The sequence below is a fragment of the Bos javanicus genome, chromosome 22 (genome assembly GCF_032452875.1).
Source record: "Bos javanicus breed banteng chromosome 22, ARS-OSU_banteng_1.0, whole genome shotgun sequence".
In the NCBI taxonomy this organism is placed as follows: Eukaryota; Metazoa; Chordata; class Mammalia; order Artiodactyla; family Bovidae; genus Bos; species Bos javanicus.
The window spans coordinates 54,336,598-54,359,695 of record NC_083889.1 but is presented as its reverse complement, the minus strand read 5'-3'; the positions used below and the strand labels follow the sequence as shown (position 1 = coordinate 54,359,695).

The following is a 23,098-nucleotide window of genomic DNA, read 5'->3' as shown; positions in this document are numbered from 1 at the left end:
GGAAGATGGTGAATGGCTCCACCCCTCCTGGTGCAGGACCCTGCCTACCTGTTCCCGCTAAACAGCCTCTGGACTTTCTCCAAGGAAGCCACAGGCTCCTCACCTTGTTCTCATCCAGACATTTCACTCCCACTCTTAACACCCAAAACATCCCCCTCTACACCCCTGCTCCTCACGCCAGCCGGCCCATCACAGGCCCCTGCCCAGCTGAGCAGGGTCAGCTCTGCGTCCCCTGATGCCCCCAGACCCGAGCTTCCCTTTTCAAGAAGGCCTGCCCTTACGAACCACCTTGGACGTGGCCCTAGAGTGGCCAGTGAATTTGCTGATCCTGTTGCTTCAGTTCCTCCCTCTCACGGTCAAGGAGGTTAAAATCTATCACCCTGTACCTCCCATTCACTCCTTGACCCCCAGGGATAAAGCCGCCTCAGTGACCCCGTGGGCCTCCACCTCAGGGTGTGAAAGCAGGCAGGCCAGCCAGAAGGGCCCTGACTTGAACCAGCTCCAGGAAAAGAAGGGGGTTAAAGAAGGGTGACCCATCCTGACCTTTGGGGTAAAGAAGAATCCCAAGGAGTGCCTCCATGAAGGCTCCCGCCTAGCCCCCCACCTCATCTGACTGATGCTAGTGGCCCCATATGGCGGGCCTAGAAGCAGAGCTGTGGGCAGGAGTACAGGGACCCGGAGAGATGGCCTCGGCCTGCCAACAGGCTCTTGGCCACAGGGAGGTGGCCCAGCCCGGGAGGGAGAACCACCTTCCCTCGGGCAGGGATCTGTCCCTTCCTAGGGGGATGGTGGTCATCCCAGAAGGAGGCACCTCCTTGTGCCAACACAAAGCCCTTGTGTTACCTGCAGTTCTTCTCTGGGTGCTGCCCTCCAGAGACTTGCTCAGATGATCAGTACACATTTAACTAAACTCCGATGCCTTCGAGATGACCATGTGGTCCTCTGGGTCACTTTTCTCTTTCTGTGAACAAGCTTCTTAGTGTCTTATGCTGGGACCATGTGGGAACTTGGAGAGCCATCTGATCCTCCGAACTTCCCAGGTCAAGGGACTGTCTCTTTCTGGGGTCAGGCTTCTTTGTTCTGGACCCCATTGGGGATGCCTGTTCCTCCCTCTAAGGCCATAACCCCCCCCAACTGGACACACACTGGCAGAGGCACCATGTAGCACCGTGTGGGCTGAATGAGATATTTTATGTGAAATTTGCAGGAAATTCAGAGGTGGAGGCCTGGGCTCTAGAGTCAAGGACCTTCAGTTCTGGGCACTCTTGGCCCAAATGTCCACAGTAGATGCTCCATCAATGTTTGGTGCATAAAAGGTGAGTTTTCTTCCTGCTGGAAATACCACGGGAAGAAAATCCCAAGACAAGGGTGTAGCTATGTGACACTTGTCTCCTGGGCCACAAATGGGAGAGAAGAGGCTTAGAGATGTCCTCAAGGTGACCTGAGAGGCAGGATGCACCCCAGGGGTCTAGACTGGGAGCTCCATGAAGACACGAGACTCTGGCAGCTGAGGTGGACCAGAGAGCTTTTTATTCAAACAAAGAGGTGGAGGCTTGTGCCTGGCCTCCCTCCCTGCAGCCCTCAGCTTGTTCTGACATCAGTTGCCCAGTGGTAAGTTTGGGGTTAAGCAGAATATCACACTGGCGACAGCCATTATGGAGAGAAGGCCACTGTGGTTGCTGGTGCGAGGCCACGAGGCTTAGGGTTGGGCAGGTGATTCCCACACGGCCCAGGTGCCTCTCCTGGGACATGGTCTCATGTGTCTAGTGTGGAGGAAGATGGGTTCAGCGAGGAGAGGGGTCGGGGCTGGGTCCCACTCTGTGCAGGTGAAAGGCCTCTGCACCCACCAATCTGAAAGCAGAAGTGGCTTTGGGCCTGGTGGGTACTTCTGCTTTCAGGGCATGATGACCAGAGGAAGACCAGTTTCAAACCTGTCATGCAGGGACATTTCTCAGGGGCCCTGTGGTTCAGCACCTGCCTTTGACCTCAGGCTTGGACTCAGCAGAGACCCCTGAAGCTGTCTGCAAACAGTGACCAGTGACCCCTCTCCCCTTCTTCTAACCACGGCCTCCTGGGAACTCCAGGGGTTGGGATGGCTTTCCTTCCCCAGCATGGAGTCTCTTGGGTGTATGGTCCATCAAGCCTGTGCCTTGGATGCTTTTTTGGGTAAGGATAAAAACTAGCAGGCCTCCGTAGCCACATCCTGCCTAGATGGTGAGTTAACAGGCTTAAGAGCCCCCAGGGTCCCTTATGTGGCCGTTAATAAATATTAAAGCTGATACAGACCCAGAAAAGAGGCCTACGGCCTGGGTGTGGAAGGCCCCATGCCCTGCCAACTACTCTATCAATGCCAGAGTCCTGTTGTCGCCCTCTTGTGAGACATCATTAGAGCTGGGATGAGGAAAGAAGCAGCCCCTCCACAAGAAAACCCAGAGCCTGGCAGGTCACTGGGGATGGACGGCAGTGTCTCTCTGACAATCGCCACCTTTATGGAATGCCCAAGGGTGCCCTCCCAGAACTAGGCCACTGCCTGGCCCTCCTTTCTTACCCACAGTCACCACAGGGCGCCAACCCTCTGCTGGACTCTGTGAAAGATGCTGCTTCAGCTGCTATGAGAACGGGGATTGTGAACCCAGGACGCTCTGCTCAGGCCTTCAGGAATGATCACGGACACTTCAGGCTTCACAAGGGATGAGCAGGGTCCCGGCTCAGCCTGGTAGTGTGGGAGGTCTGTGTGTGTGACAGGGGGCCTTCCTGCTTCTCAATCGGCAGGCCCTGGCCCCCATTCATGGTTTGAGAGAGACGCCCCAAGAAAGGATACTGTCTTGGGAGAACAGGCCTAAGACTCTTAGGCCAGATTTTCTGGTCAGTTCTGCCCATGTGGGTGGTTAGACTCTTTTCAGGACGGACAGTTAAATGCAGTTCTCACAGGGGAGGTTGGAGTTCCAGAAGCTCTACATAGGTTGTCCTTCTGCCCCTCCACCGGGAGTGGACAGAGTCTTAGCCCCGGGACAGGATGGCTCGGAGCGGACTGAGGCTTCTGGTGTCTGTGGAATGCGAGCTGTTTGGGTGCTGCTGTCACAACTTAGGCTCATGCCTACCGTGCATGTCCCACATGTGTGGGGCCCTCTCTCAAACCAAGCTGGAGCCCTGGAGGCAGCCAAGGCCGCCATGGCTGTCTCCTAGTAAGGCAGGCAAGGGGGTTGGTGGTGGGTAGCCCTTTCTGGGGAGCAGCCAGGATCCTTGCCGCCTGCCCAGGCCCATCTCTGCTAATGCTGGCATCCCCCCCAGGTTCCCAAGGCCAGCCCTGCTCTGTCCTTCCGTCACTGCCTCACAGCCTTAGTTCCCAAAAGCCAGGAGCCTGGGCCCCAACCTTCTCAAGAGAAGACAGACACCCCAAGGAAGGACAGAGAGGCAAGTTCTTTTCTGCCCCGGGGCTGCCCTGCTCGGAGCTTCCTTTGCTGGGTGAGGCTGTGCAGGCTGAGAAGCTTGCCCAGCCTCGGAGGATGGTTCCTGACAATCCCTCACAGGGTGGGGAGCTCACAGCAGGGCTCTCGTCTGCCTCCGTCACGCTGCGTCCACCCCCGCCGCCTGACCTGGCCCGGCGTGGGGAGGGGGTCGGGGGTCAGAGGTCAGGGGCGTGAGGGGAGCGCGTGGGGTGCCCAGGTGCCCCGGGCTGCCGCCAGCGAGGCCCGGTGCCGGCCCCGCCCGCAGCGTCACTCATCGACCACCTCCACGAAGTCCTCGTTCTTCGGCTCCTCCGACGGCTCCTCTGTCGTCGTTGTCGTCGTCTCTGTGTTCTCCGTGTCCGACACCGAGGACACCTGTCGCACCCAGTCTCTGTCGCTGAGCGGCTTTGGGTGACGCGGTCCGGAGAAGGGGTTGAACCAGTTCAGGGAAAAGTCCCCGCCGAAGGTCTCTTTGACCGACTTCCAGCTGCCCCTGCGTTCCCTGCGCTGCTTCTTTCGTTGGAGGCGCTCGATGCCCTGCGGGGAGAATGGGATACAGAGGGTCAACGTGCTGGGGCCCCCGCACAGCAGAGCGCCGAGGCCCAGGGCTGGGGGCTCCTCAGAGCGCGCGGAGGGGCGCTGGCGGGCTCCTCAGAGGGTGCGGAGGGGCGCCGGGGGGCTCCTCAGAGGGCGAGGAGGGGCGCGGGGGGGCTCCTCAGAGGGCAGGGAGGGGTGTCGGGAGCGCTCCTCAGAGGGCGAGGAGGGGCGCCGGGGGGCTCCTCAGAAGGTGGGGAGGAGCGCGGGGGTGGGTTCTCCTCAGAGGGCGCGGAGGGGCGCCGGGGGGTGGGTTCTCCTCAGAGAGCGCGGAGGGGCGCCGGGGGGCTCCTCAGAAGGTGGGGAGGAGCGCGGGGGTGGGTTCTCCTCAGAGGGCGCGGAGGGGCGCCGGGGGGCTCCTCAGAGGGCAGGTAGGGGCGTCGGGGGTCTCCTCAGAGGGCGCGGAAAGGCACCGGGCTGGGGTTCCTCAGAAGGTGGGGAGGGGCGTCGGGGGTGGGTTCTCCTCAGAGGGCGCGGAGGGGCGCCGGGGGGCGGGGCTCCTCAGAGGGTGGGGAGGGGAGCCAGGGGTGGGTTCTCCTCAGGTGGGGAGGGGCGTCGGGGGCGCTCCTCAGAGGGTGGGGGGGGGGCTCCTCAGAGGGCGGGGAGGGGCGCCGGGGGAGGCGGGTGGTCTTCTCAGAGGGCGGGGAGGGGTGCCGAGCAGCACAGCAAGCAGGGCCTGCCTTTCCTACCCCTGCCCGCCCTTTCCTTCCACAGGACCAAGGGTGCCCAAGATCGCTGCTGCACACCGACCAGGCTTCCCTGTGGCAAACAACCAAGGGGTAACCCCTCAGGCCTTTGTAGGCGTGAGCTGCCCCCCCCGCCCCGCGCCCCCATCCTGAGACCACCTGGAAAGATGACCCTTCCCCGAGAATCCTGGGCCACTCCCCCCTCCGACAGCAGGCGCAGGGAAACCGGCCTGAAGCGGGATGCTGGGGTTAAGGGGGAGCACAGGGGACACGGGACAGGTGAGGGGAGGAGGCAGCCGCGTGCACAGCGAGCACTGCATGCAACAGGCAGCCGGAGGGCACGCGGGGCCGCTCTGCGTGAGGGCGAGGGCAGGCCTCGGGCCTGCACATGCGGTGGACACGCCCTGAGGCCTCTCCCGAACTGCCCACTCACCTGCCTCTGGGTGTCCGTGCGCCAGGCCGCGGAGAGGGTGTTGGGGAGGGAGGAGAAGCCACAGGAGTTAAAGGCGCAGCCAGGCCAGACCCACAACACCCTCTACCCCCAACAGGGCGCTGCCCGCTCCATCTCTTCTGGAGCCCAGGGATTCTGCCAGGAGCAAAGGTCAGGCACCCGTCCTGCCCACGGACAGTGCTTTCCACCGCAGAAGGACCTCTGAGTACCTAGTTCTAGATTTTCTGTTCCAGGTAAGATCCTTACCGAACCGGCCCAGTCCTCTGTTGTGCAGGAGAGACTGACACACAGTACTGACTGAGATCGGGCTATGCCTGAGTCACTTCCTCTCCAGCACTCTTAGTTAATGGTATCCCATCAGTTACTGGTCTTATATCAATAAAGTTCCAAGTTTCTATATCTGTATTATGGTTTTATAAAATGTTTACATCTGGAAAGACTGACTGAAAGGCATATGGGAGCTCTTTGTACTATTTTTACCATTTTCTTGATTAAATCTGAAATGATATCTCAGTAGAAAGGTAAAAAAAATATGAGACACCATAATTTAGGCAATATAGTCTTGAATGCAGAATTACAATAATGAGAACTCAGAAACAATCAAAATGTCCAATAATGATGGCTAAGTAAATTTTCTATGTTTTTCTATAAGCAGAACACTAATGCAGTTAATAAAAGTGGTATCAATAAGGGCTTAATTTCCAAAATATGCAAACAGCTCACTCATACAACTCAACGACAAAAAAAACAAACAATGCAATTGAGAAATGGACAGAAGGCCTAAACAGACATTTCTCCAAAGAAGATATACAGATAGCCAATAGGCACATGAGAAGATGCTCATTATTGCCAATTATTGGAGAAATGCAACTCAAAACTAGAATGAGGTGCCACCTCACATGGGCCAGAATGACCATCATCAAAAAGCCTACAAATAATAAATGTTGTAGAGAGCATGGAGAAAAGGGAACCCTCCTACACTGTTGGTGGGAATGTAAACTGGTGCAGCCGCTATGGAAAACAGTATGGAGGTTCCTCAAAAGACCAAAAAGAGAGTTGCCATATGACCCAGCAATCCCACTCCTGGTCATATACCCAGACAAAACTATAATTTGAAAACATACATGCACCCCTATGTTTAGAGAAGCACTATTTACAATAGCCAAGACATGGAAACAGCCTGAAGGTCCATCAACAGATGAATGGATAAAGAAGATGTGGTATATACACACACAATGGACTATTACTCAGCCATAACAAAGAATGAAATAATGCTATTTGCAACCACATGCATGGACCTAGAGATTATCATACTAAAGACAAGTAAGTCATAGAATGGCAAATACTATATGGTATCACTTACATATGGAATCTACAATACAAATGAATGTATCTACAGAACAGAAACAGACTCACAGATACAGAGGAGACTTGGGGTTGCCAAGGGAAAGGAAAGGTGAGTGAGGGAAAAACTGGAACTCTGGGATTAGTAGATACAAACTCTTATGTATGGAATAGATAAACAAGGTCCCACTGTACAGCAGAGGGAACTATATTCAATTTCCTATGATAAACCATAATGGAGAAGAATGTGAAAAAGAATATACATATGTACTGACATAACTGAATCACCCTGCTGTACAGGGAAATTAATGCAACACTGTAAATCAACTATACTTCAATAAAAATTCTAAACAAGTGGCATCGATACAGGTTTACACACACTGGAAATTCTTGTCCATGTGGTGACAAGGAAAGAAAGCAACATTGCATGTGACATCATCATGGGATCTGGGGTTTGGGAATGAGATTTTAGATTTATTTCTGTTTCACGTTTTCACCAATGAACAGGTGTGACTTTTATAATGAGAACGAGAAAGCTGTGTCAGGAAATGGACCATGTAGACACAACTCTTGAGGGAGGCTCATGTGGGTCTGGGGCACAGGAAGCCATGATATTCACAATCTGGTCCCTTGCCAGGCCTCCCCCTTTAGCAGGATCAGTGATGGCCAGCTGAGGGACTTGCTCTGGGGATCCTGCATTCCTTCCTGAGTGATCAGTTGCAGCCTGTTGAGAGAAGAGGGGTTGAAGTGTGGCTATGTGGCTGGCCAGGCTACAGAGGGGACATCCAGAAATGCCAGAATGGGGGGGTCTGTACTGACTGGGCTCACTCAAAGCTATCACAGTGGATCCTCACAACCCCCTGAGAGGAGGTGGGTGTTAGTATTGACAGTTGGCAGAGAAGACACGGGTGCTGGGAGGCTGTGACAGCGGCCGAAGCGAGTCCTGCTGGTTGTGCTTCAGAACCAGGATGGGAACTGGTGTGCCCTCTGCATTTTCAATCCTACCGCAAATCTTCACTCAAAGGCAGGGAAAAGCTGGAGAGGAAAATGAAGCAAAAGAGCCCACAGAACAACACAAACAGATGGAAAGAAATACCATGTTCTTATATTAGAAGAATTAATATTGTTAAAATGACCATACTGTGCAAGGCAATCTGTGGATTCAATGAAATCCCTATCAAAATACCGATGGCATTTTTCACAGAACTAGAACAAAAAAATTTTAAATTTATATGGAAACACAAAAGACCCTGAATAGCCAAAGCAATCTTGAGAACAAGAGCTGGATGAATCAGGCCCCCTGACTTCAGACTATACTACAAAGCTATAGTAATCAAAACAGTATGGAACTAGCACAAAAACAAACAAATCAACAGAAGAGAATAGAGAGCCCAGGAATAAAACCCACACATTTTTGGTAAATTAATCTAATACAAAGGAGGCAAGAATATACAGTGGAGAAAAGACAGTCTCTTCAATAAGTGGTGCTGGAAAAACTGGACAGCCACCTGTAAAATAATGAAATTAGAACATTCTCTAACACCATATACAAAAACAAACTCAAAGAGCTAAATGTAAGACCAGAAATCATAAAACTCCTAGAGAAAAACATAGAATACTCTGATACACACTGTAGCAATATTTTTCTGGATCTGTCTCCTAGAACAAAGGCAATAAAAGCAAAAATAAACAAGTAGGATCTAATTAAACTTAAAAGCTTTTGCACACCAAAGAAAACCACTGACAAAATGAAGACAGCCTACAGAATGGGAGAAAGTATTTGCAAATGATATGACCAAAACAAGGTTAATATTAAAAATATATAAACAGCTCTTACAACTCAACATCAAAAACAAACAACCTGCTTAAAAAATTGGCAGAAGACTTGAATAGTTCCCCAAAGAGAACATGCAGATGGCCAATAGGCATGTGAAAAGATTCTCAACATCATTAATCATCAGGGAAATGCAAGTCAAAACCACAGTGAGCAACTTCCCTGGTGGTCCAGTGGTTAAGAATCTGCCTTCCAATGCAAGGGATGCAGGTTCAATCCCTGGTCAGGGAACTAAGATCCCACATGCCTCAGAGCAATCAAGTGCTGCAACTCCTGAGGCTGCATGCTCTGGAGCCTGCATGCCACCACTAGAGAGAAGCCTTCATGCCACAGCAAAGACCCCACGTGCCCCAACTAAGACCGGACACAGCCCCAAAAAATCCCCAACAAGGAGATGTCACCTCTCACCTGTAAGAGTGGCTGTCATCAAAAGCAATGCAAATAAGTGTTAGCAAGGACGTGGAGAGACAGGAACACTTGTGCACTGTTGGTGGGAATGTAAATTAGTGCAATCACTGTGGAAAACAGTATGGAGTTTTCTTTAAAAACCTAAAAATAGAACTACCATATGACCCAGCAGTTCCACTCCTGGGGATATATCTGAAAGAAACAAAAACCCTGATTTCAAAAGATACTGCAATATTCACAGTAGCACTATTTATGATAGCCAAGACATGGAAGCAACCTAAGTATCTACAACTGACGAATGGATAAAGAAATAGTGGTTTGTGTATATATATACACAATGGAATATTACTCAGCCATAAAAGAATTTTTTCCTTTTGCAACAACATGGATGGACTCTAAGTTGAAATAACTGAATTCACTAAGCCAAATAAGTCAGAGAAAGAAAAATAATGTATGATATCACCTCTATGTGGAATCTTAAAAAAACAAACAAAAAAACCCAAGCTAGTGAATGTAACAAACAAAAAAAGAAACAGACTCATAGATACAGAGGACAAATTAGTGGTTATCCATGGGGAGAGGGGAAGGGAGAGGAGCAATATAGGGGTAAGTTATTAAGAGGTACAAAATACTGTATATAAAATAAGCTACAAGGATATATTATATAACACAGTGAATATAGCCAGTATTTTGTAATAACTATAAATGGAGTATAACCTTTAAAATTTTCGAATCACTATATTTTAACATATAATACCACACATCAATTATTCTTCAATTAAATTTTTTAAATTAAAAATAAAAAGAAGGGGACTTCCCTGGTGGCCCAGTGGTTAAGGATCTGCCTGCCAACGAAGGGGACACAGTTTTGATCCCTGGTCCGGGAAGATCCCACATGTCATGGGCCATGTGCCACAACTACTGAGCCCACGTGTCTAGAGCCCACAACGAAGAGTAGCCCCAACTCTCCATAACTAGAGACAGCCTACGCACAGCAATGAAGACCCAGTGTGGCCAAAGAGTAAATAAACAAGTTTAAAATTAAAAAGAGAGCCCACAGAACAATACTCAACCTCCTCAGCAGGCTTGTAAAAATGTTCCAGACAGAGCCTGGCCTGCCCACCAGAAGAACTTCCTCAGAAGTGAAGTGGACAAACATCCAGGAGTGTCTGTCTGAAGAAGAGAAAATACTCCAAATGAATCTGATGCAAAAGAAAGGCAGAGCGGGGCTTCCCAGGCGGTCCAGTAGTTAAGACTGTGCTTCACTGCAGGAGGCACGGGTTTGATCCCTGGTGGGGAACTAAGATCCCACATGCCACATGATGGCCAAATAAGTAAACAAACAAACAAACAAAAAGATTAAAAAAGAGAGAAAGGTTGAAGATCTGGACCATCAGGTTCATAAGGAGCCAGTGGGGTTTCTTTTCCCTGATAGGACTCACTTTTGAGTTCTGTGTGGATTTCAAGGTGTCCTGGAGGCAGAGTTCTTAAGTTAGAGGGTTATGGAGGCAGCAGTGATATCCACTTCCCGTTCAAGCAAACAGGAATGGTTGGCTGATTCCTGGTAAGGGGGCAACTGCCTAAACCAGCGTTTCTAGCAGGCAGTGTGTGACTTCGGCCTTTTGGGCCTGATCAGCCTGGGTGCCACAGGAGCAGTGATCTATAAACCAATTGACCAATGCCCCAGAATGAATGAACCAGGACTATGGCTCCCCAGGAGACGGAGACCAGGCGCACGCTCTGTAAGGACTTGGCTGAAGCCCACAGAGAAACAGCAGGAAGTCCCTGCATCTCAGAAAGTTGGAGTTGCTGCAGCCCATGCAAATGTGCCCTTCTTGGAGACAGCTGAACAACTCTCTCCTCATCAGCGGTTTCACATGTTTTTAGTGCAACCCACAATAGGAAATGGGCTTCCTTGGTGGCTCAGTGGTAAAGAATCTGCCTGCCAATGCAGGGAGACGTAAGCTCGATCCCTGGGTTGGGAAGATTCTCTGGAGTAGGAAATGGCAGCCCACTCCAGTATTCTCACCTGGGAAATCCCACAGAGCCTGGCGGGCTATAGTCCATGGGGTCACAAGGAGTTGTGATGACTGAGCAACTGAACAACGAAACAACAATAGGGAATACTATTCTGTTGCAGCCTACTACACACACACACACACACACACACACACACACACATACACCAAAGTTTCATGGAAATATGTCTTTTACAAGGTGTAAGGCATTATTTTTTATCTCAGTTTAAAAAATGCTGTTGCAAACCAATAAACTGATCTCGCACATGAACATTTGTGCACATGATCTGAAAAGCACAGCTTCACCAGAGCTAACGTTCTCTAGATCCATACAACATGCCAGACACCATCCTAACATCCACATCCATTCCTCTCTCTGAATCCTCCGAGCAACTTTGTGAGTTAGATTATCTCCAGGATTTTACAGATGAGCAGAGGCTTAAGCAAACTACTGCTTAAGGTCACAGGAAGGAAGGAGTTGAGCCAGACCGGAACCAAAGACAGAGGGCTCAAGGACCCATCACCACACGACCTCAGCTGCAGAAATTCAGAGCATCTTTTACATCCATGTCAGAGCGTGTGTCTTCATCCTAAAGGTTTTTGCAAACACTATCCTGGCGACATTGTTCATAATTCCATGGATCAGCTATGCTGCAACATTGTTCATAATTCCTTGGATCAGCTATGCTGCAACATTGTTCATAATTCCTTGGATCAGCATCCTCAGCTCCCACCCGCACAGATGAGGGATCCCTGGGGCTCACTCTGCTTTGCTAGTATAATCACAAGGCTCAAGTCATCAATGATTTTTTTTTTTTTTTTTAATTGAGTGAGAGGATGGGAGAAATGGAAGTCTTCAGTTTGGGAAAGTAGACTTGTTTAGTCGCTCAATTGTGTCCCACTCTTGGGTAACCCATGAGCTGTAGTCCGCCAGGCTCCTCTGTCCATGGGATTTTTCTGGCAAGAATACTGAAGTGGGTTGCCATTTCCTTCTCCAGGGGATCTTCCCAGAGATCAAATTTGTATCTCTTGCGTCTCCTGCATTGGCAGGCAAATCCTTTACTACTGAGCCACCAGGGAAGCCTGTAGACTTGTTAATAGCTTATTTTCATTTCACTGTGAATCCATCATCCTCTGTTAGGTGATTCTCAGGCAGATATGTATTTAAAAGATACAAGAAAAGGCCACATGGGTGTTGAGGTCCACAGACAGAAACCAAAGGCCAGGACATTCTTGTGTCTGCCCCAAGCCTCACTCACTGGCCACTGCTCCTGCTGGGAGGACCCTGGCTCCACTCTTTTCCATCTTCTTCTGGGATGGTTCTTCACCCAAATGGCCTCTTGGTGCAGAAACCAGTGGGTCAGATGAGATATGTGGGAAGATCACCGGACAGGTGAATAGTCTGGCTCCCCCTCAAACACTTGTTTTCTCAGCACTCACTGGCTAGGGAGGCTGCCGGTTATGAGGGACTAGGGGCTCACAGTGAGCAAAACCCCAGCTAGCACCATGCTGAGCCCGGCAGCACCCAGGACCACATCATCGGCAGGCCTGTGGGTGACCCCTGTAGCCCCCAAGTGGATCCTCAGACTTGAACACGGGTCAGCATCACCTGGAGGACTGTGAGCATCCAGATCACTGCTCCCTAACCAGTTTCTGATTCAGCAGGTCTGGGGTGGCACCTGGGAATCTGCATCTCTGTTAAGTCCCTAAGGAGATGTGGCTGCTGCTGGTCTATGGACCACACTTGGAGATGCACTGCCTCAGTATATCCCTCAGCAGGAAGATTCTCAAGAGGGATTCTAGCAAAATCTCCCTTTCTTCAAATATCTTTGTTAACTAAGGGCCCCTTCTAGGTTGGGACCCCTCACTTCTGTGGGCTAGGTCACTATGTAGGCTTATGTACTACTTTGAAGTGAGAAAAACATAAAACCCATCAGCCTGGCTGAAAGAACCCAGCCCAGCCTTCCAAGGTCTGGAGTTTCTGTGTGATACCAACCTCACATACGTGTTCAATAAACACTGTCTAATTTACCTCATGAGGAAGGTGGGTTTTAAAGATGCTTACTCCTTGGAAGGAAAGTTATGACCAACCTAGATTGCATATTCAAAAGCAGAGACATTACTTTGCCAACAAGGTTCGTCTAGTCAAGGCTATGGTTTTTCCTGTGGTCATGTATGGATGTGAGAGTTGGACTGTGAAGAAGGCTGAGCGCCGAAGAATTGATGCTTTTGAACTGTGGTGTTGGATAAGACTCTTGAGAGTCCCTTGGACTGCAAGGAGATCCAACCAATCCATTCTGAAGGAGATCAGCCCTGGGATTTCTTTGGAAGGAATGATGCAAAAAAAAAAAAAAAAAAAAAAGGAATGATGCTAAAGCTGAAACTCCAGTACTTTGGCCACCTCATGCGAAGAGTTGACTCATTGGAAAAGACTCTGATGCTGGGAGGGATTGGGGGCAGGAGGAGAAGGGAACGACAGAGGATGAGATGGCTGGATGGCATCACTGACTCGATGGACGTGAGTGTGAGTGAACTCCGGGAGTTGGTGATGGACAGGGAGGCCTGGCGTGCTGGGATTCATGGGGTTGCAGAGTCGGACATGACTGAGCAACTGATCTGATCTGATCTGAAGTCAAGATGTCTCACTCTGCGTTCTTCCATGAAAAAAGTATTACAAAGATGAAATAGTAAATGACTAGAAGGAGACGAAGCACATGCATTTCTACCCGTGTCTACTTTGTGCATGATGTCACCAAGCCCATGTAAATATGCACAGATTTGTTTGCTCCTAAGCTTTTTGCATGTTCATTCTGGTTGCTATGAGAACAAACCAGATGTTGACAGGTGGGAAGGAGTCACCAATCCAACTGATCAAGTCACCTTCCTCTTTATTTTTCCTTTCCACTCCTCAGAGCCCACATTCTGGAGGACCGTGGCTACTATTGGCTCATTTCTCCACACATGCACCATTCAGTGCTGTCGGGGCTCCTGTGCCGAAGCAAAAGGCTGGGTTGCCTTTGTGTAGAGATGTCCTTCTTCATCTGACATCCTGGGAGACTGAGGAGGGCTTGGGGATGCCTGTTTCTTCCTGGGTGGATGCCAGGCAGAAGCTCAACCACTGCTGCAGAGAACAGCCACATTCCTCATTGCTGGCTGCTGCTGCTTGGTCACTAAGTCGTATCCGACCCCAAGGACTGTAGCCCGCCAGGCTCCTCTGTCCATGGGATTTCCCAGGCAAGAATACTGGAATGGGTTGCCATGCCCTTCTCCAGGGGGTCTTCCTGACCCAGGGATTAAACCTGTGTCTCTTGAGTCTTCTGCACTGGCAGGTAGATTCTGTACCGCTGAGCCACCTGGGAAGCCTCCACTCCCTGGGTTCCTGGCAAAACATTCTCCATCTCAACAAGATAAAATAGGAAGAACACAGGGAGTTTGGGGATATTTCCTATGTCCTGAGTGCAGCTCTTCAATCTGGCTTGAAAACCAGGGGAACATTCATTCTTTCAGCCAAAGGGCTTGTAAAAACCCAGAGACAGAACCACACTGGATGTCAGAAGGAGACTCTCTGGGAAAGATATAGGTGGTACGCTCAGGTGTAAATCATGAGTTTCTATTTTGAGGACTTGAAAACAAAATTCAATGTATCTTTAGCATGATCTACTGTATTCCTTAGAAATTCCATGGGGAGAAGAACCAACGTGATTCATTAAAAAAAAAAAATGCCCTTGAAGATGGGGTATTTTGAGGCCTTCAAATACTTGACAATATTCCCTGAGTCCTACTCTCTCTTCCCTGGCAAAAGGAAACATAGCAAAAGCACCCTCTCCCCCCAGGGATAGATCCTTGAGGGAACACAGCAGAGTGAGGGCTTTCTAAAATGCTCTGGGGTCATTCAACAACCACATTTCTTTCATCAGCGTAAGGGGTGGGGTTGGTGTGGTGGGGGAACCACGCAGGGAACAAATGCTAGGGACTAGATTTAAAAACAGCACTGAGAGGAAAAAGCCCAAACACAGGCTCGACTACAGCATAAGCAGCACAGCAGAGGCAGGTCAAGTCTAACTGCCTCAGAAGAGATTGCCAAGAAAACGGTTCTTCGCTTAAACATCTGAGGGGTGGTGGAAAGCACCTCAAAGCCACACCCCACGGTGTGTGTGAAGTTTCCAGTCATTTCCTCTGGCTTCACTTTGCTTTTTGCTGGGTGGGCAGAGGGAAAAAAGGTCTCTCTCCCAGGCCCAACTGGAGAAGCAAATTTTGCAGACCTGCTGAGTTTTTTTTCTGTTCCAACTGGGAATCCACAAGCACTAGGGAAGGGACTCAGGCTGCAGAAAGAGCCAGAGGAGAGAGGCCCGGTGGGGCCAGCTCGTCCGGAAGAGGGCTGTAAACATCCTTTAGAGGCGATGACGCAAAAGGGAGCATGCACAAATGCCCTTTAAAAGCGATGAATGAAACGCCCAAAGAGCACATTCATGTTGACTGGACCATCAGCTCTACCCAAGGGGTGACTCCGTGAGAGACAGGGGGCTCAGCCAGAACAGGTTTTGGAAAAATTTTATTGCGTTTGGTTTCCATGTGGAAGCACTGACAGAATTGAAAAGAGGCAGCATGTTCCACTTACTTTTCTGAAAGATCACACAGCTAGACGAAATCTCTCCCCACCCCGGGCTGATTTCATGAACCTCACCCCAAAACCCACCCCAAGCAGATTTAAAAAAAAAAAAAAGAAAGGTTTGTGGTGATTATTTAAAAACAATTCCCCGTGTGAGACGGTCGGCAATCAAATTTCTGTGACTTCCACGTTTGATGCGCGTTTCCCGTCCCCTCACCTCCCCTCACGGTCTTCAGGCCTTCCCTCCTTCAAATTAGACTCAACGCACAAGTGTGCAAATGGAAACACTAGTCAGTCTCGGTGCCACAGGCTTAGGAATCTGCCGGTTCCACTGGACGGGTGGGCATCTCTCAACTTGGCAATGGTGCCTTTGCATCACGGGCAGCCCACGCAGATCCACGGCCTCCCAGGTTAAAATACAGACAAGACATGGAGACGTGCACATTTATGGGTCTAAAACATCCGAAAGTAAACCCACTGCGGAGATCTACAAAAATGAGGAAGGAGCGGGTTGACTGTGGGGCTGCGGCTGGTTCGCTTGGCAGTAACACTGCTGAACGGACATGGCGCTAGGAGAGGGAGGGAGGTGGGACGCTCAGATGGGAAGCAGAGGGAATAAAGGAAACGTAGCTCGCCTGAAGCTGCGTCATTTTCTTCTTCTCGTGATTGTGTAAGGCATTTTGAACTGGAAAAACTTCTTTCCTTCACATTCTTCCAAATGATCAGTTGGAATATAACCAGTGATTCGGAATACAAATAAGACCCCTTTCATCTCAACCCCCCCACCCCCAAAATCATTCTACGCACCCAGAGCCCAAAAAGTACAAGGCAGGCAATTGATTTTGTGAATTCAGAGGCAAATCGTGTTCACACAGGGCACGAGGCTGCTGTGGTCAAGGACCCTTCTTAGGGCTCCAGCCCTGATCTCCCAGGCCACAAGGGGTGAGCATCCAACTTCAGCGAGGTTTTAAGTCCCATCCAGGCACCTGCCACTGCCTCCTGGGCAGTGGGAGGTCACGGGCCCTCTTCACTCTCTCCTATGGGTCCCCCACCAGGCGTCCGGGCCAGTCCGTCCACGCACAAGCGTCACGACTCAATTAGTACAAGGGGGCGTGGCCTGGAGACAGTGGCCTCCACGTTAGTCATGCCAGACAGACAGCAGAGAGGAAACCAGAGGCCAGAGAAGTGATTTTAAATAGGAAAAAAAGGAAAGCAGCTTCGGTCACCGAAAAATAGAAGGGATGATCTTTTCAAAAATAAAAACCATGGGGACTTTTTTTTTTTTTTCTCTGCAATGTTCAGCCATTTAACTTGAGGCATTAAAAAAAAAAGTTTCAGAGTAGTTGTGTTGCTTTTTTCGGTTTAGACATTCATGAGAACGGATCGGACGGTAGTGCTGGGATGTGGTTTGTGTCTGAGTGGCAATGCTGCTCAGGGTCCTTCAGACCACATACTGGTACGGGTCTGCCTTCCCTTGGTCTGGCGTGGCAAAGGGGCTGGCCCAGCCTAGAGAGAAGGGGTGGCCAAAAACGGCTTTCATGTTCATCCATTTTGTTTTTTTAGCCCATCTTCTCTCTTCCTTTTTCAATTGTTCTATTCCCTGAAAACAAGAACAATCATACTTTCAGTCAAGCACTTTACTGCTGTGGTTTTTGGGGGAGAAAAATCCATTAGCTTGAGGTGAATGGAGTAAATGCTTCCTTTTTAAAGCCATGAAGCTTATCTACATAGTACATTTTTTTTTTCTTCTCTTTCTCTCATAAAAAGTGCTAAAGACAAAAAGGAATCATCATTTTTCTTTTGGGTGGGCACACAGGCACGTCTGTGTAAGTCCCTCCAGGCAGGAAGGGACACATAAGAAAGTCAGCAGGCCCTGAAGCCGCTGCTCCTAGTCACGCAATCCGGTGTTGTATTAAATGAATCCTGGCCGGGGAGTTTGGGCCCAGGGCCGAGCTGTGTGTGGGAGCACTCTGAAGGCTGGGGTGCAGGGAGCCTCATCTTGTGGGGAACTTGAGCTCGTGAGAGCCAAGGATCGGTTCGTGGGAACTCTGAAGCTGCTATGACCACTTTGCAGACAAAAAAAAGGACCAAGTGAAACGACTGCTCTGGCGCGGTCTGTCCCGAAAGCCGGGGAGGCCAAGGAGCACCCGGCGTAGGGGGGCTGGCCAGGTGCAGCGGAGGAGGTGAACAGGAGGAAGAGCACAGAGGAGGAAGGAGAGGGATTAGTACAGGTTAGAGGGGCCGCACTGGCAGACCGCTCAGCCTCGGCCGCGGCCGTGGCCAAGGCCTTCCTGGGCTCCTTTGGGGACAAGTGTGACCCGAGGCAGGCTCAGCAGTTGTCATGGAGCCCACACCACCCCCAGCCAAGTCTCGCAGGAAAAACAAGCTGGGGGAGCAGGTCAGTCCCTTCCTGTCTCCTTCTCCGAAAGGAACTGGTGAGCAGCTGGAGGACAAGGCGGAAGCAGCTTGGCGGGAGCCCGACCGGGGGTCTATCTGGTGGCCTCTGTGCAGTGGAGAACGGGGCGGGCCCGAGGGGACAGCCCAGTCTAACTCTGTTCACAGCCTAGGGCCCTGGGACCACACCATACTGGTCAAGGGCGGGACGCCCTTGCCCACGCGCGGCAGGCCCTCGACTCCTCTCTCCCTTCCTTTCAGCACGGCTCCCTTTAGGAACGGCCTTGAGGGGTAAGAACGACTAGGACCAGGGCCATGATTTGCCTTCTGACCCCCTAGGCCACAGCCTGTGTGGCCCAGTGGCGTCCTGACAGCTGTTGGGGCCAGATGGTCACCTCTGGGTTCCCTGCAGGTCTCACACACAGAAGCTGGTCTGTGCGGTGCACAGACACACGGCTGGATGAACCTCATCGGCTACTATTTTTATAGACACTCTTTTATAATGGTACTAATAGTTATAAAAGAAAAAAAGGTGCTGAGAGGCACGTAACCTTCTAAGCCACCGGGAACTGCCCCAGATCCCAATGATGGTGCCTTGGCAGCCGGCACACCATCCTCCTCTGCATGCTGAGTCTCCACACCCTCAGGGGTGGGGCCGCAGCAGCAGTAAAGGCTGAGTCTTCCTGTGAGCCTCCAGCTAAGGCTGACTACCCAACCGGCCAACGTCCCCCCGAAGACCCGAGGTGACTGTTGAGGATGGACTCACGACGTCCCCATAGAGCGCAGGGCTGCCCCTTCCACCCAGGGCCCCTCTCTGAGACCCCAATGCCAAAGAGGGAAGAAATGCCCACATCACAGCCATGGACTGGTCACCAGGTGGCTTCTGGACACCTTAGGAGGGTTTAGAGGTGGCAGCAGTGGTGCCAGGGGTGTGGGCTCCAGCAGTTTCGAAACTCCCAGAGAAGGAGTTGTGAACAGGGAGGAAGGTGGGGCAGGCGGGAGGCCGCAGACGGGGACCAGAACCAGCCTTGCGCCCACTGCTCTGGGGGCCCCCACTGGGCTGTCTCCTGACCCCACTCTCAGGATCGGATCATAAAGACGCTTTCACTGGGAAGCTGACCCTGCCTGTGCCATGCAGGTCAGGGCACCCTTTGTCCATCACCCATCTCCAGGCCCATGGCCGCTAGACAGGAAGGGCACCCCAGTGCCTTGTAGAGTGACACAGAGCCGTGGACAAGACTGAACCATCACGGGAGGCTGGGGGGGCTCGTAACAGAGAGGCTGTTGGGCCCCATACCTGTGTGACCTGAGTGCCAGAGGAAGAAGACCACAGGCCACTGCAAAGGGAGGAATGGGCCCTGCACACCCGCGGCCTGGCCACTGGGCTCCCAGGTCTGACCTGCAGGCAGCCCCCCGCCCCCAAGCCCCAGCCGTGGAGGGAGTGGTGGCAGGCTGCCCCCGTGCTCACCGTCTCATCCGTGCAGATGGAGTGCACCTGGGTCCCGAACATGACAGATGTGAAAATGAGGAAGAGCAGCCCCTCGAAGCAGAGCAAGATGAGGAGGATCACCGTGGTGGGCGGCGAGAAGGAGCTGCACTCTGCAAGAGAATGGACACGTGGGGCTCGGGGCTCCACTCTGCCTCTGGCCCCACAGGACCGGGCTCCTCGCTGGCCTCCAGGCCCCGCACCAGCCTCCAACACCATGAGCTCGCACTAACACCCCATCGCAGGCCACGTGTTGGGAGTTGCCTGCTTCTGTCTGCCCTTGTCTGATGTCTGCCCTGCCTACTCAACCCCCAGGCTCCAGGAGGGCAGGGACTTTCTGTTCGGCTTGGTGTTGGCCATCAGCCTTGGAGCAATGCCTGACGACAAAAGAATCTGGGCGAGAGGTTGGGGCATTCTGAGCTTTAGTTTTCTTTCTGTACTGTGGAACGGTCGAGGGTTCGCGAGGGGAATTCTGCCCCACTCCACCTTGGCCCAGCATGAGCAAGTTGATGCTGCTCCCAGACAGGGGTGCCGTGCTTCCTGATCCCCTATAGCTGCCCTAGAGTGGTGGCCTGGCCACCATCCTGCCACAGCTGCAAGCACCGTTCTCATGGGCTGGCCATGGAACTGCAAGTGGAGTCTGGGGAGGTGGGAAGCAGATCGAGGGAAGGTGGAACTGCCTCCTTACCCTTCTCTGAACATCAGTTCAAGATGCCCTCATCCTGGGGGATTCCTCTTACATGAGCTGGATGCCCCATTGATCCAGGGCTGAGCAGAGATGGTATTAACTGAGCAGAGATGGTATTAACTGTACTCTGGGGACTGTCCAGCACCTCCTCTGCTCTGAGACCAGAGGAACTGGGGGCCTCAAGCCACCTCCATCAGGAAATCCCCTGCTGGAGGAAATCCACTCCATCTGGATTGACCACAGACAATCCAGAGCATGCAGGTAAGACCCTGGGTGGTGGAGTCTTCCAGACAGGGTAGGAAAAGCCCACTCAGGACTAAGGCCTGAATCACAGGCCCTCTTCTTAGCCATGTGACAGGGTAACTTGCTCAACCTCTGTAAACACCGACTTTTGTCATCTGCAAAGGGGGGAGTATCTCTCCTACCCTGCAGGCTTGTTACAAGGTTGAGATAAGGCCCCGCTGACAGTCTCCTGTGCACTAAGTGGGAACACGGAAGCAATGGTCCCAGCCAACTCCATTGCCCCAACAGTGGCCCTCAGTGCTCTCAGCACTGCGCACGTCTCTTCTTAAGGGCACGAATTCTACTGCGAGGGCCCCACCCTCATGACCTCTTATGAAGAAATACCAGAGAGCTTGCTTTTCTCTCTCTCTGCTGGGTGAGGACACATGAGGATAGGGCCATTTGAAGCTGGGAAAAGGGTCCTCGTAAGGGATGGAATTGACTGGTACCTTGATCTTGGACTTTCCAGACTCTTGAACTGTGAGAAATAAATACTTAAGCCTCCCAGTCTATGGCATCTTGTTGCAGCAGCCTGAGGTGACCAGTACCCATGGGATTTTTCTTCCCCTAGATGAGGTCAAGCCAGGTGGACCAGAAAGACAGAAGGGGGCAGATGCAAGCTAGGAACAGAGGCTAGAAAAATCTCTTAATATCTGGTCAGGAACTAAAGATACCTAAGAAGTCAGTACATGCAGGAAGAGCAAAACTCATAAAAAATGATGACATGAAGAAGGGGACCAATCAATGGTAAAAGGGTGGAAATACCATGTTTCTGCTCGAGGTGTTTGTCTCACAGACTGCGTGTGAAAGGAGGAGCCCGGCAGGCAGCCTCCTCATTCCTCCAGCAGCTACAGCAGTCTCTCCCTTATCCGTGGTTTTGCTTTCTGCAGTTTCGGTTACCTGCAGTCAGCCTTGGTGCAAAAATATTAACTGGAAAATTCCAGAAATAATAAGTTTTAAAGCGCAAACTCCCCTGAGAAGCATGATGAAATCTCATACCTGGCTCTGTCCACATGAGATGTGAACCATCCCTTTGTCCAGCATGTTCATGCTACATATGCTACCAATCATTTCGGTGACCAAGTCGACTGCCACAGTATCAGAGTGCCTATGTTCAAGTAACTCTTATGCTACTTAACAACAGCTCCAAAGTGCAAGAGTAGTGATGCTGGCCGTTCAGATACTCTCTTAATGTGCCTGATTCATAAATTAAACTTTACCATAGGTATGCTGTGCTGTGCTTAGTCGCTCAATCATGTCCGACTCTTTGTGACCCCATGGACCATAGACCGCCGGACTTCTCTGTCCATGGGGATTCTCTAGGCAAGAATACTGGAGTTGGTTGCCATGCCCCCCACCCCCCCTCCAGGGGATCCTCCCAACCCAGGGATCAAATCCAGGTCTCTGCATTACAGGCAGATTCTTTACCAACTGAGCCACCAGAGAAACCCAAGAATACTGGAGTGGGTAGTCTATCCCTTCTCCAAGGGAACTTCCTGACCCAGGAATCGAATTGGGCTCTCTTGCATTGCAGGCAGATTCTTTACCAGCTGAGCTACCCAGGAAGCCCCTATCATAGGTACATCCATATTTAAAAAAACAAAAAACAACAAAAAAAAAACAGCAAACGCTGTATATGTAGGGTTCTGTACTATTTGAGGTGTCAGGCATCCACAGAGCGTCCTGGAACATGCCTCCTGCAGATAAGCGGGGACTACTATATTAAAAATTCTTTTCTTATATCTCATTTTTATTCTTCTTAAAAAATTTCAAATTTTAATTATACGTTCAGCATCTATATTTTTCCCCTCAGGATTTATGCAGTCTTGTGATTGGAGTTCCCTCCTCAGCATTTGCATCTTTAAACGAGATACTTCAAAAGCAGGAAGAATTTGTCTACCATCTTAACATACATTGGTGATTAAGCAGCTAAAAAAATTATCGCACACAAAAACACCCAAATGAACAAAAACCCCACCCATGTCCTAGCCAGAAAGTTAAAAATGGATTTCTGCAAGGTTGGGATGCAATGACCTTCAATTAAAGCTCCTCACTTAAAGGCACGGCTCTGCTCCTGGGATGCGCTTCCCCGCTGGGGCCTACATTTTTCCTGGGCCCGCTCAGACCCAGGAGGGTCTGTCCAACTCACGACTTTACCTGTGGAACTGACTTTAAGGGGCTGCTTTATTTCATGAAGAGATATTCGGGCCTCTGCTGTTTCTTCCCTGGTCAGTCCATAGGCTTGCAGGAGATCTAATAAAATGAGGTCAGCCCCTGGCACCAGGACAGAGACAGAGAGCCCGCCCCCACTCCGGTCACGCGCCCCTCCTGGAGCAGGGAGGGAAGCCCTGGCATATACTCACTTGTCCAGTCTTCTTCAAAGCAGTGCAGGAAGTGGAATCCCACCATGATGAGGGCGTGCAAGGAAATGAGAGCTATGTACATCTGCAACAGGAAAGCAGGGCAGACGCCATTGCTGTGAAAACCGCCTGGCCGTGTGGGCGCCCGGGACGGGGTGCTTGCAACCTCCCACTCAGGAATGCTCAGGCTGAGGGCTGGGCAGGGAGGGGCCGGAGAGCCACCTGGTGATTCCCCCCAGCCAGCCCCCGCCCCTAGGTCTGAGGTGCGCGGCCATTCCCTGGGGGCAGTGGGGCTCGGGCTGTCCTGGGGGCTCCGGGCCCGCTGCCTCTTCTCGCTTGAAGGGTCAGGGCACTGACTGCCTGTGGTCCCTCCAGCCCTCGACCTACCTGCAGCTGAGGGAGGGTGGCCGCCTTCTTGGCTACTGAGCTCGACACCAGGCCTGGGAGCCCAGAACACGGCCCTTTGCTTAGAGCTAATCAGCTGGAAGCAGTTTT

The 23,098-nt window shown here is 51.3% G+C and overlaps 1 protein-coding gene across 8 annotated transcripts in view; it reads right to left on the bottom strand.

The window, feature by feature from the left end:
• Nucleotides 1-1,508: 1,508 nt before the first annotated feature.
• ZDHHC3 (zinc finger DHHC-type palmitoyltransferase 3) overlaps nucleotides 1,509-23,098 on the bottom strand; it is a 60,930-nt gene continuing 39,340 nt past the window's right edge. For 3 of the 8 annotated variants that reach the window (XM_061397055.1, XM_061397056.1, XM_061397057.1), the window contains exons 5-8: nucleotides 22,607-22,688; nucleotides 22,401-22,496; nucleotides 19,256-19,386; nucleotides 1,509-3,986 (exon numbers count right to left, since the gene is read on the bottom strand). In XM_061397055.1, the coding sequence (XP_061253039.1) occupies nucleotides 3,717-3,986; nucleotides 19,256-19,386; nucleotides 22,401-22,496; nucleotides 22,607-22,688 (579 nt within the window). In that variant the 3' untranslated portion in view covers nucleotides 1,509-3,716. Of the gene's footprint in view, nucleotides 3,987-15,319; nucleotides 16,994-19,255; nucleotides 19,387-22,400; nucleotides 22,497-22,606; nucleotides 22,689-23,098 lie in introns of those variants that run through there. The other 5 variants (XM_061397059.1, XM_061397058.1, XM_061397062.1 and 2 more) reach the window with 3 other exon arrangements.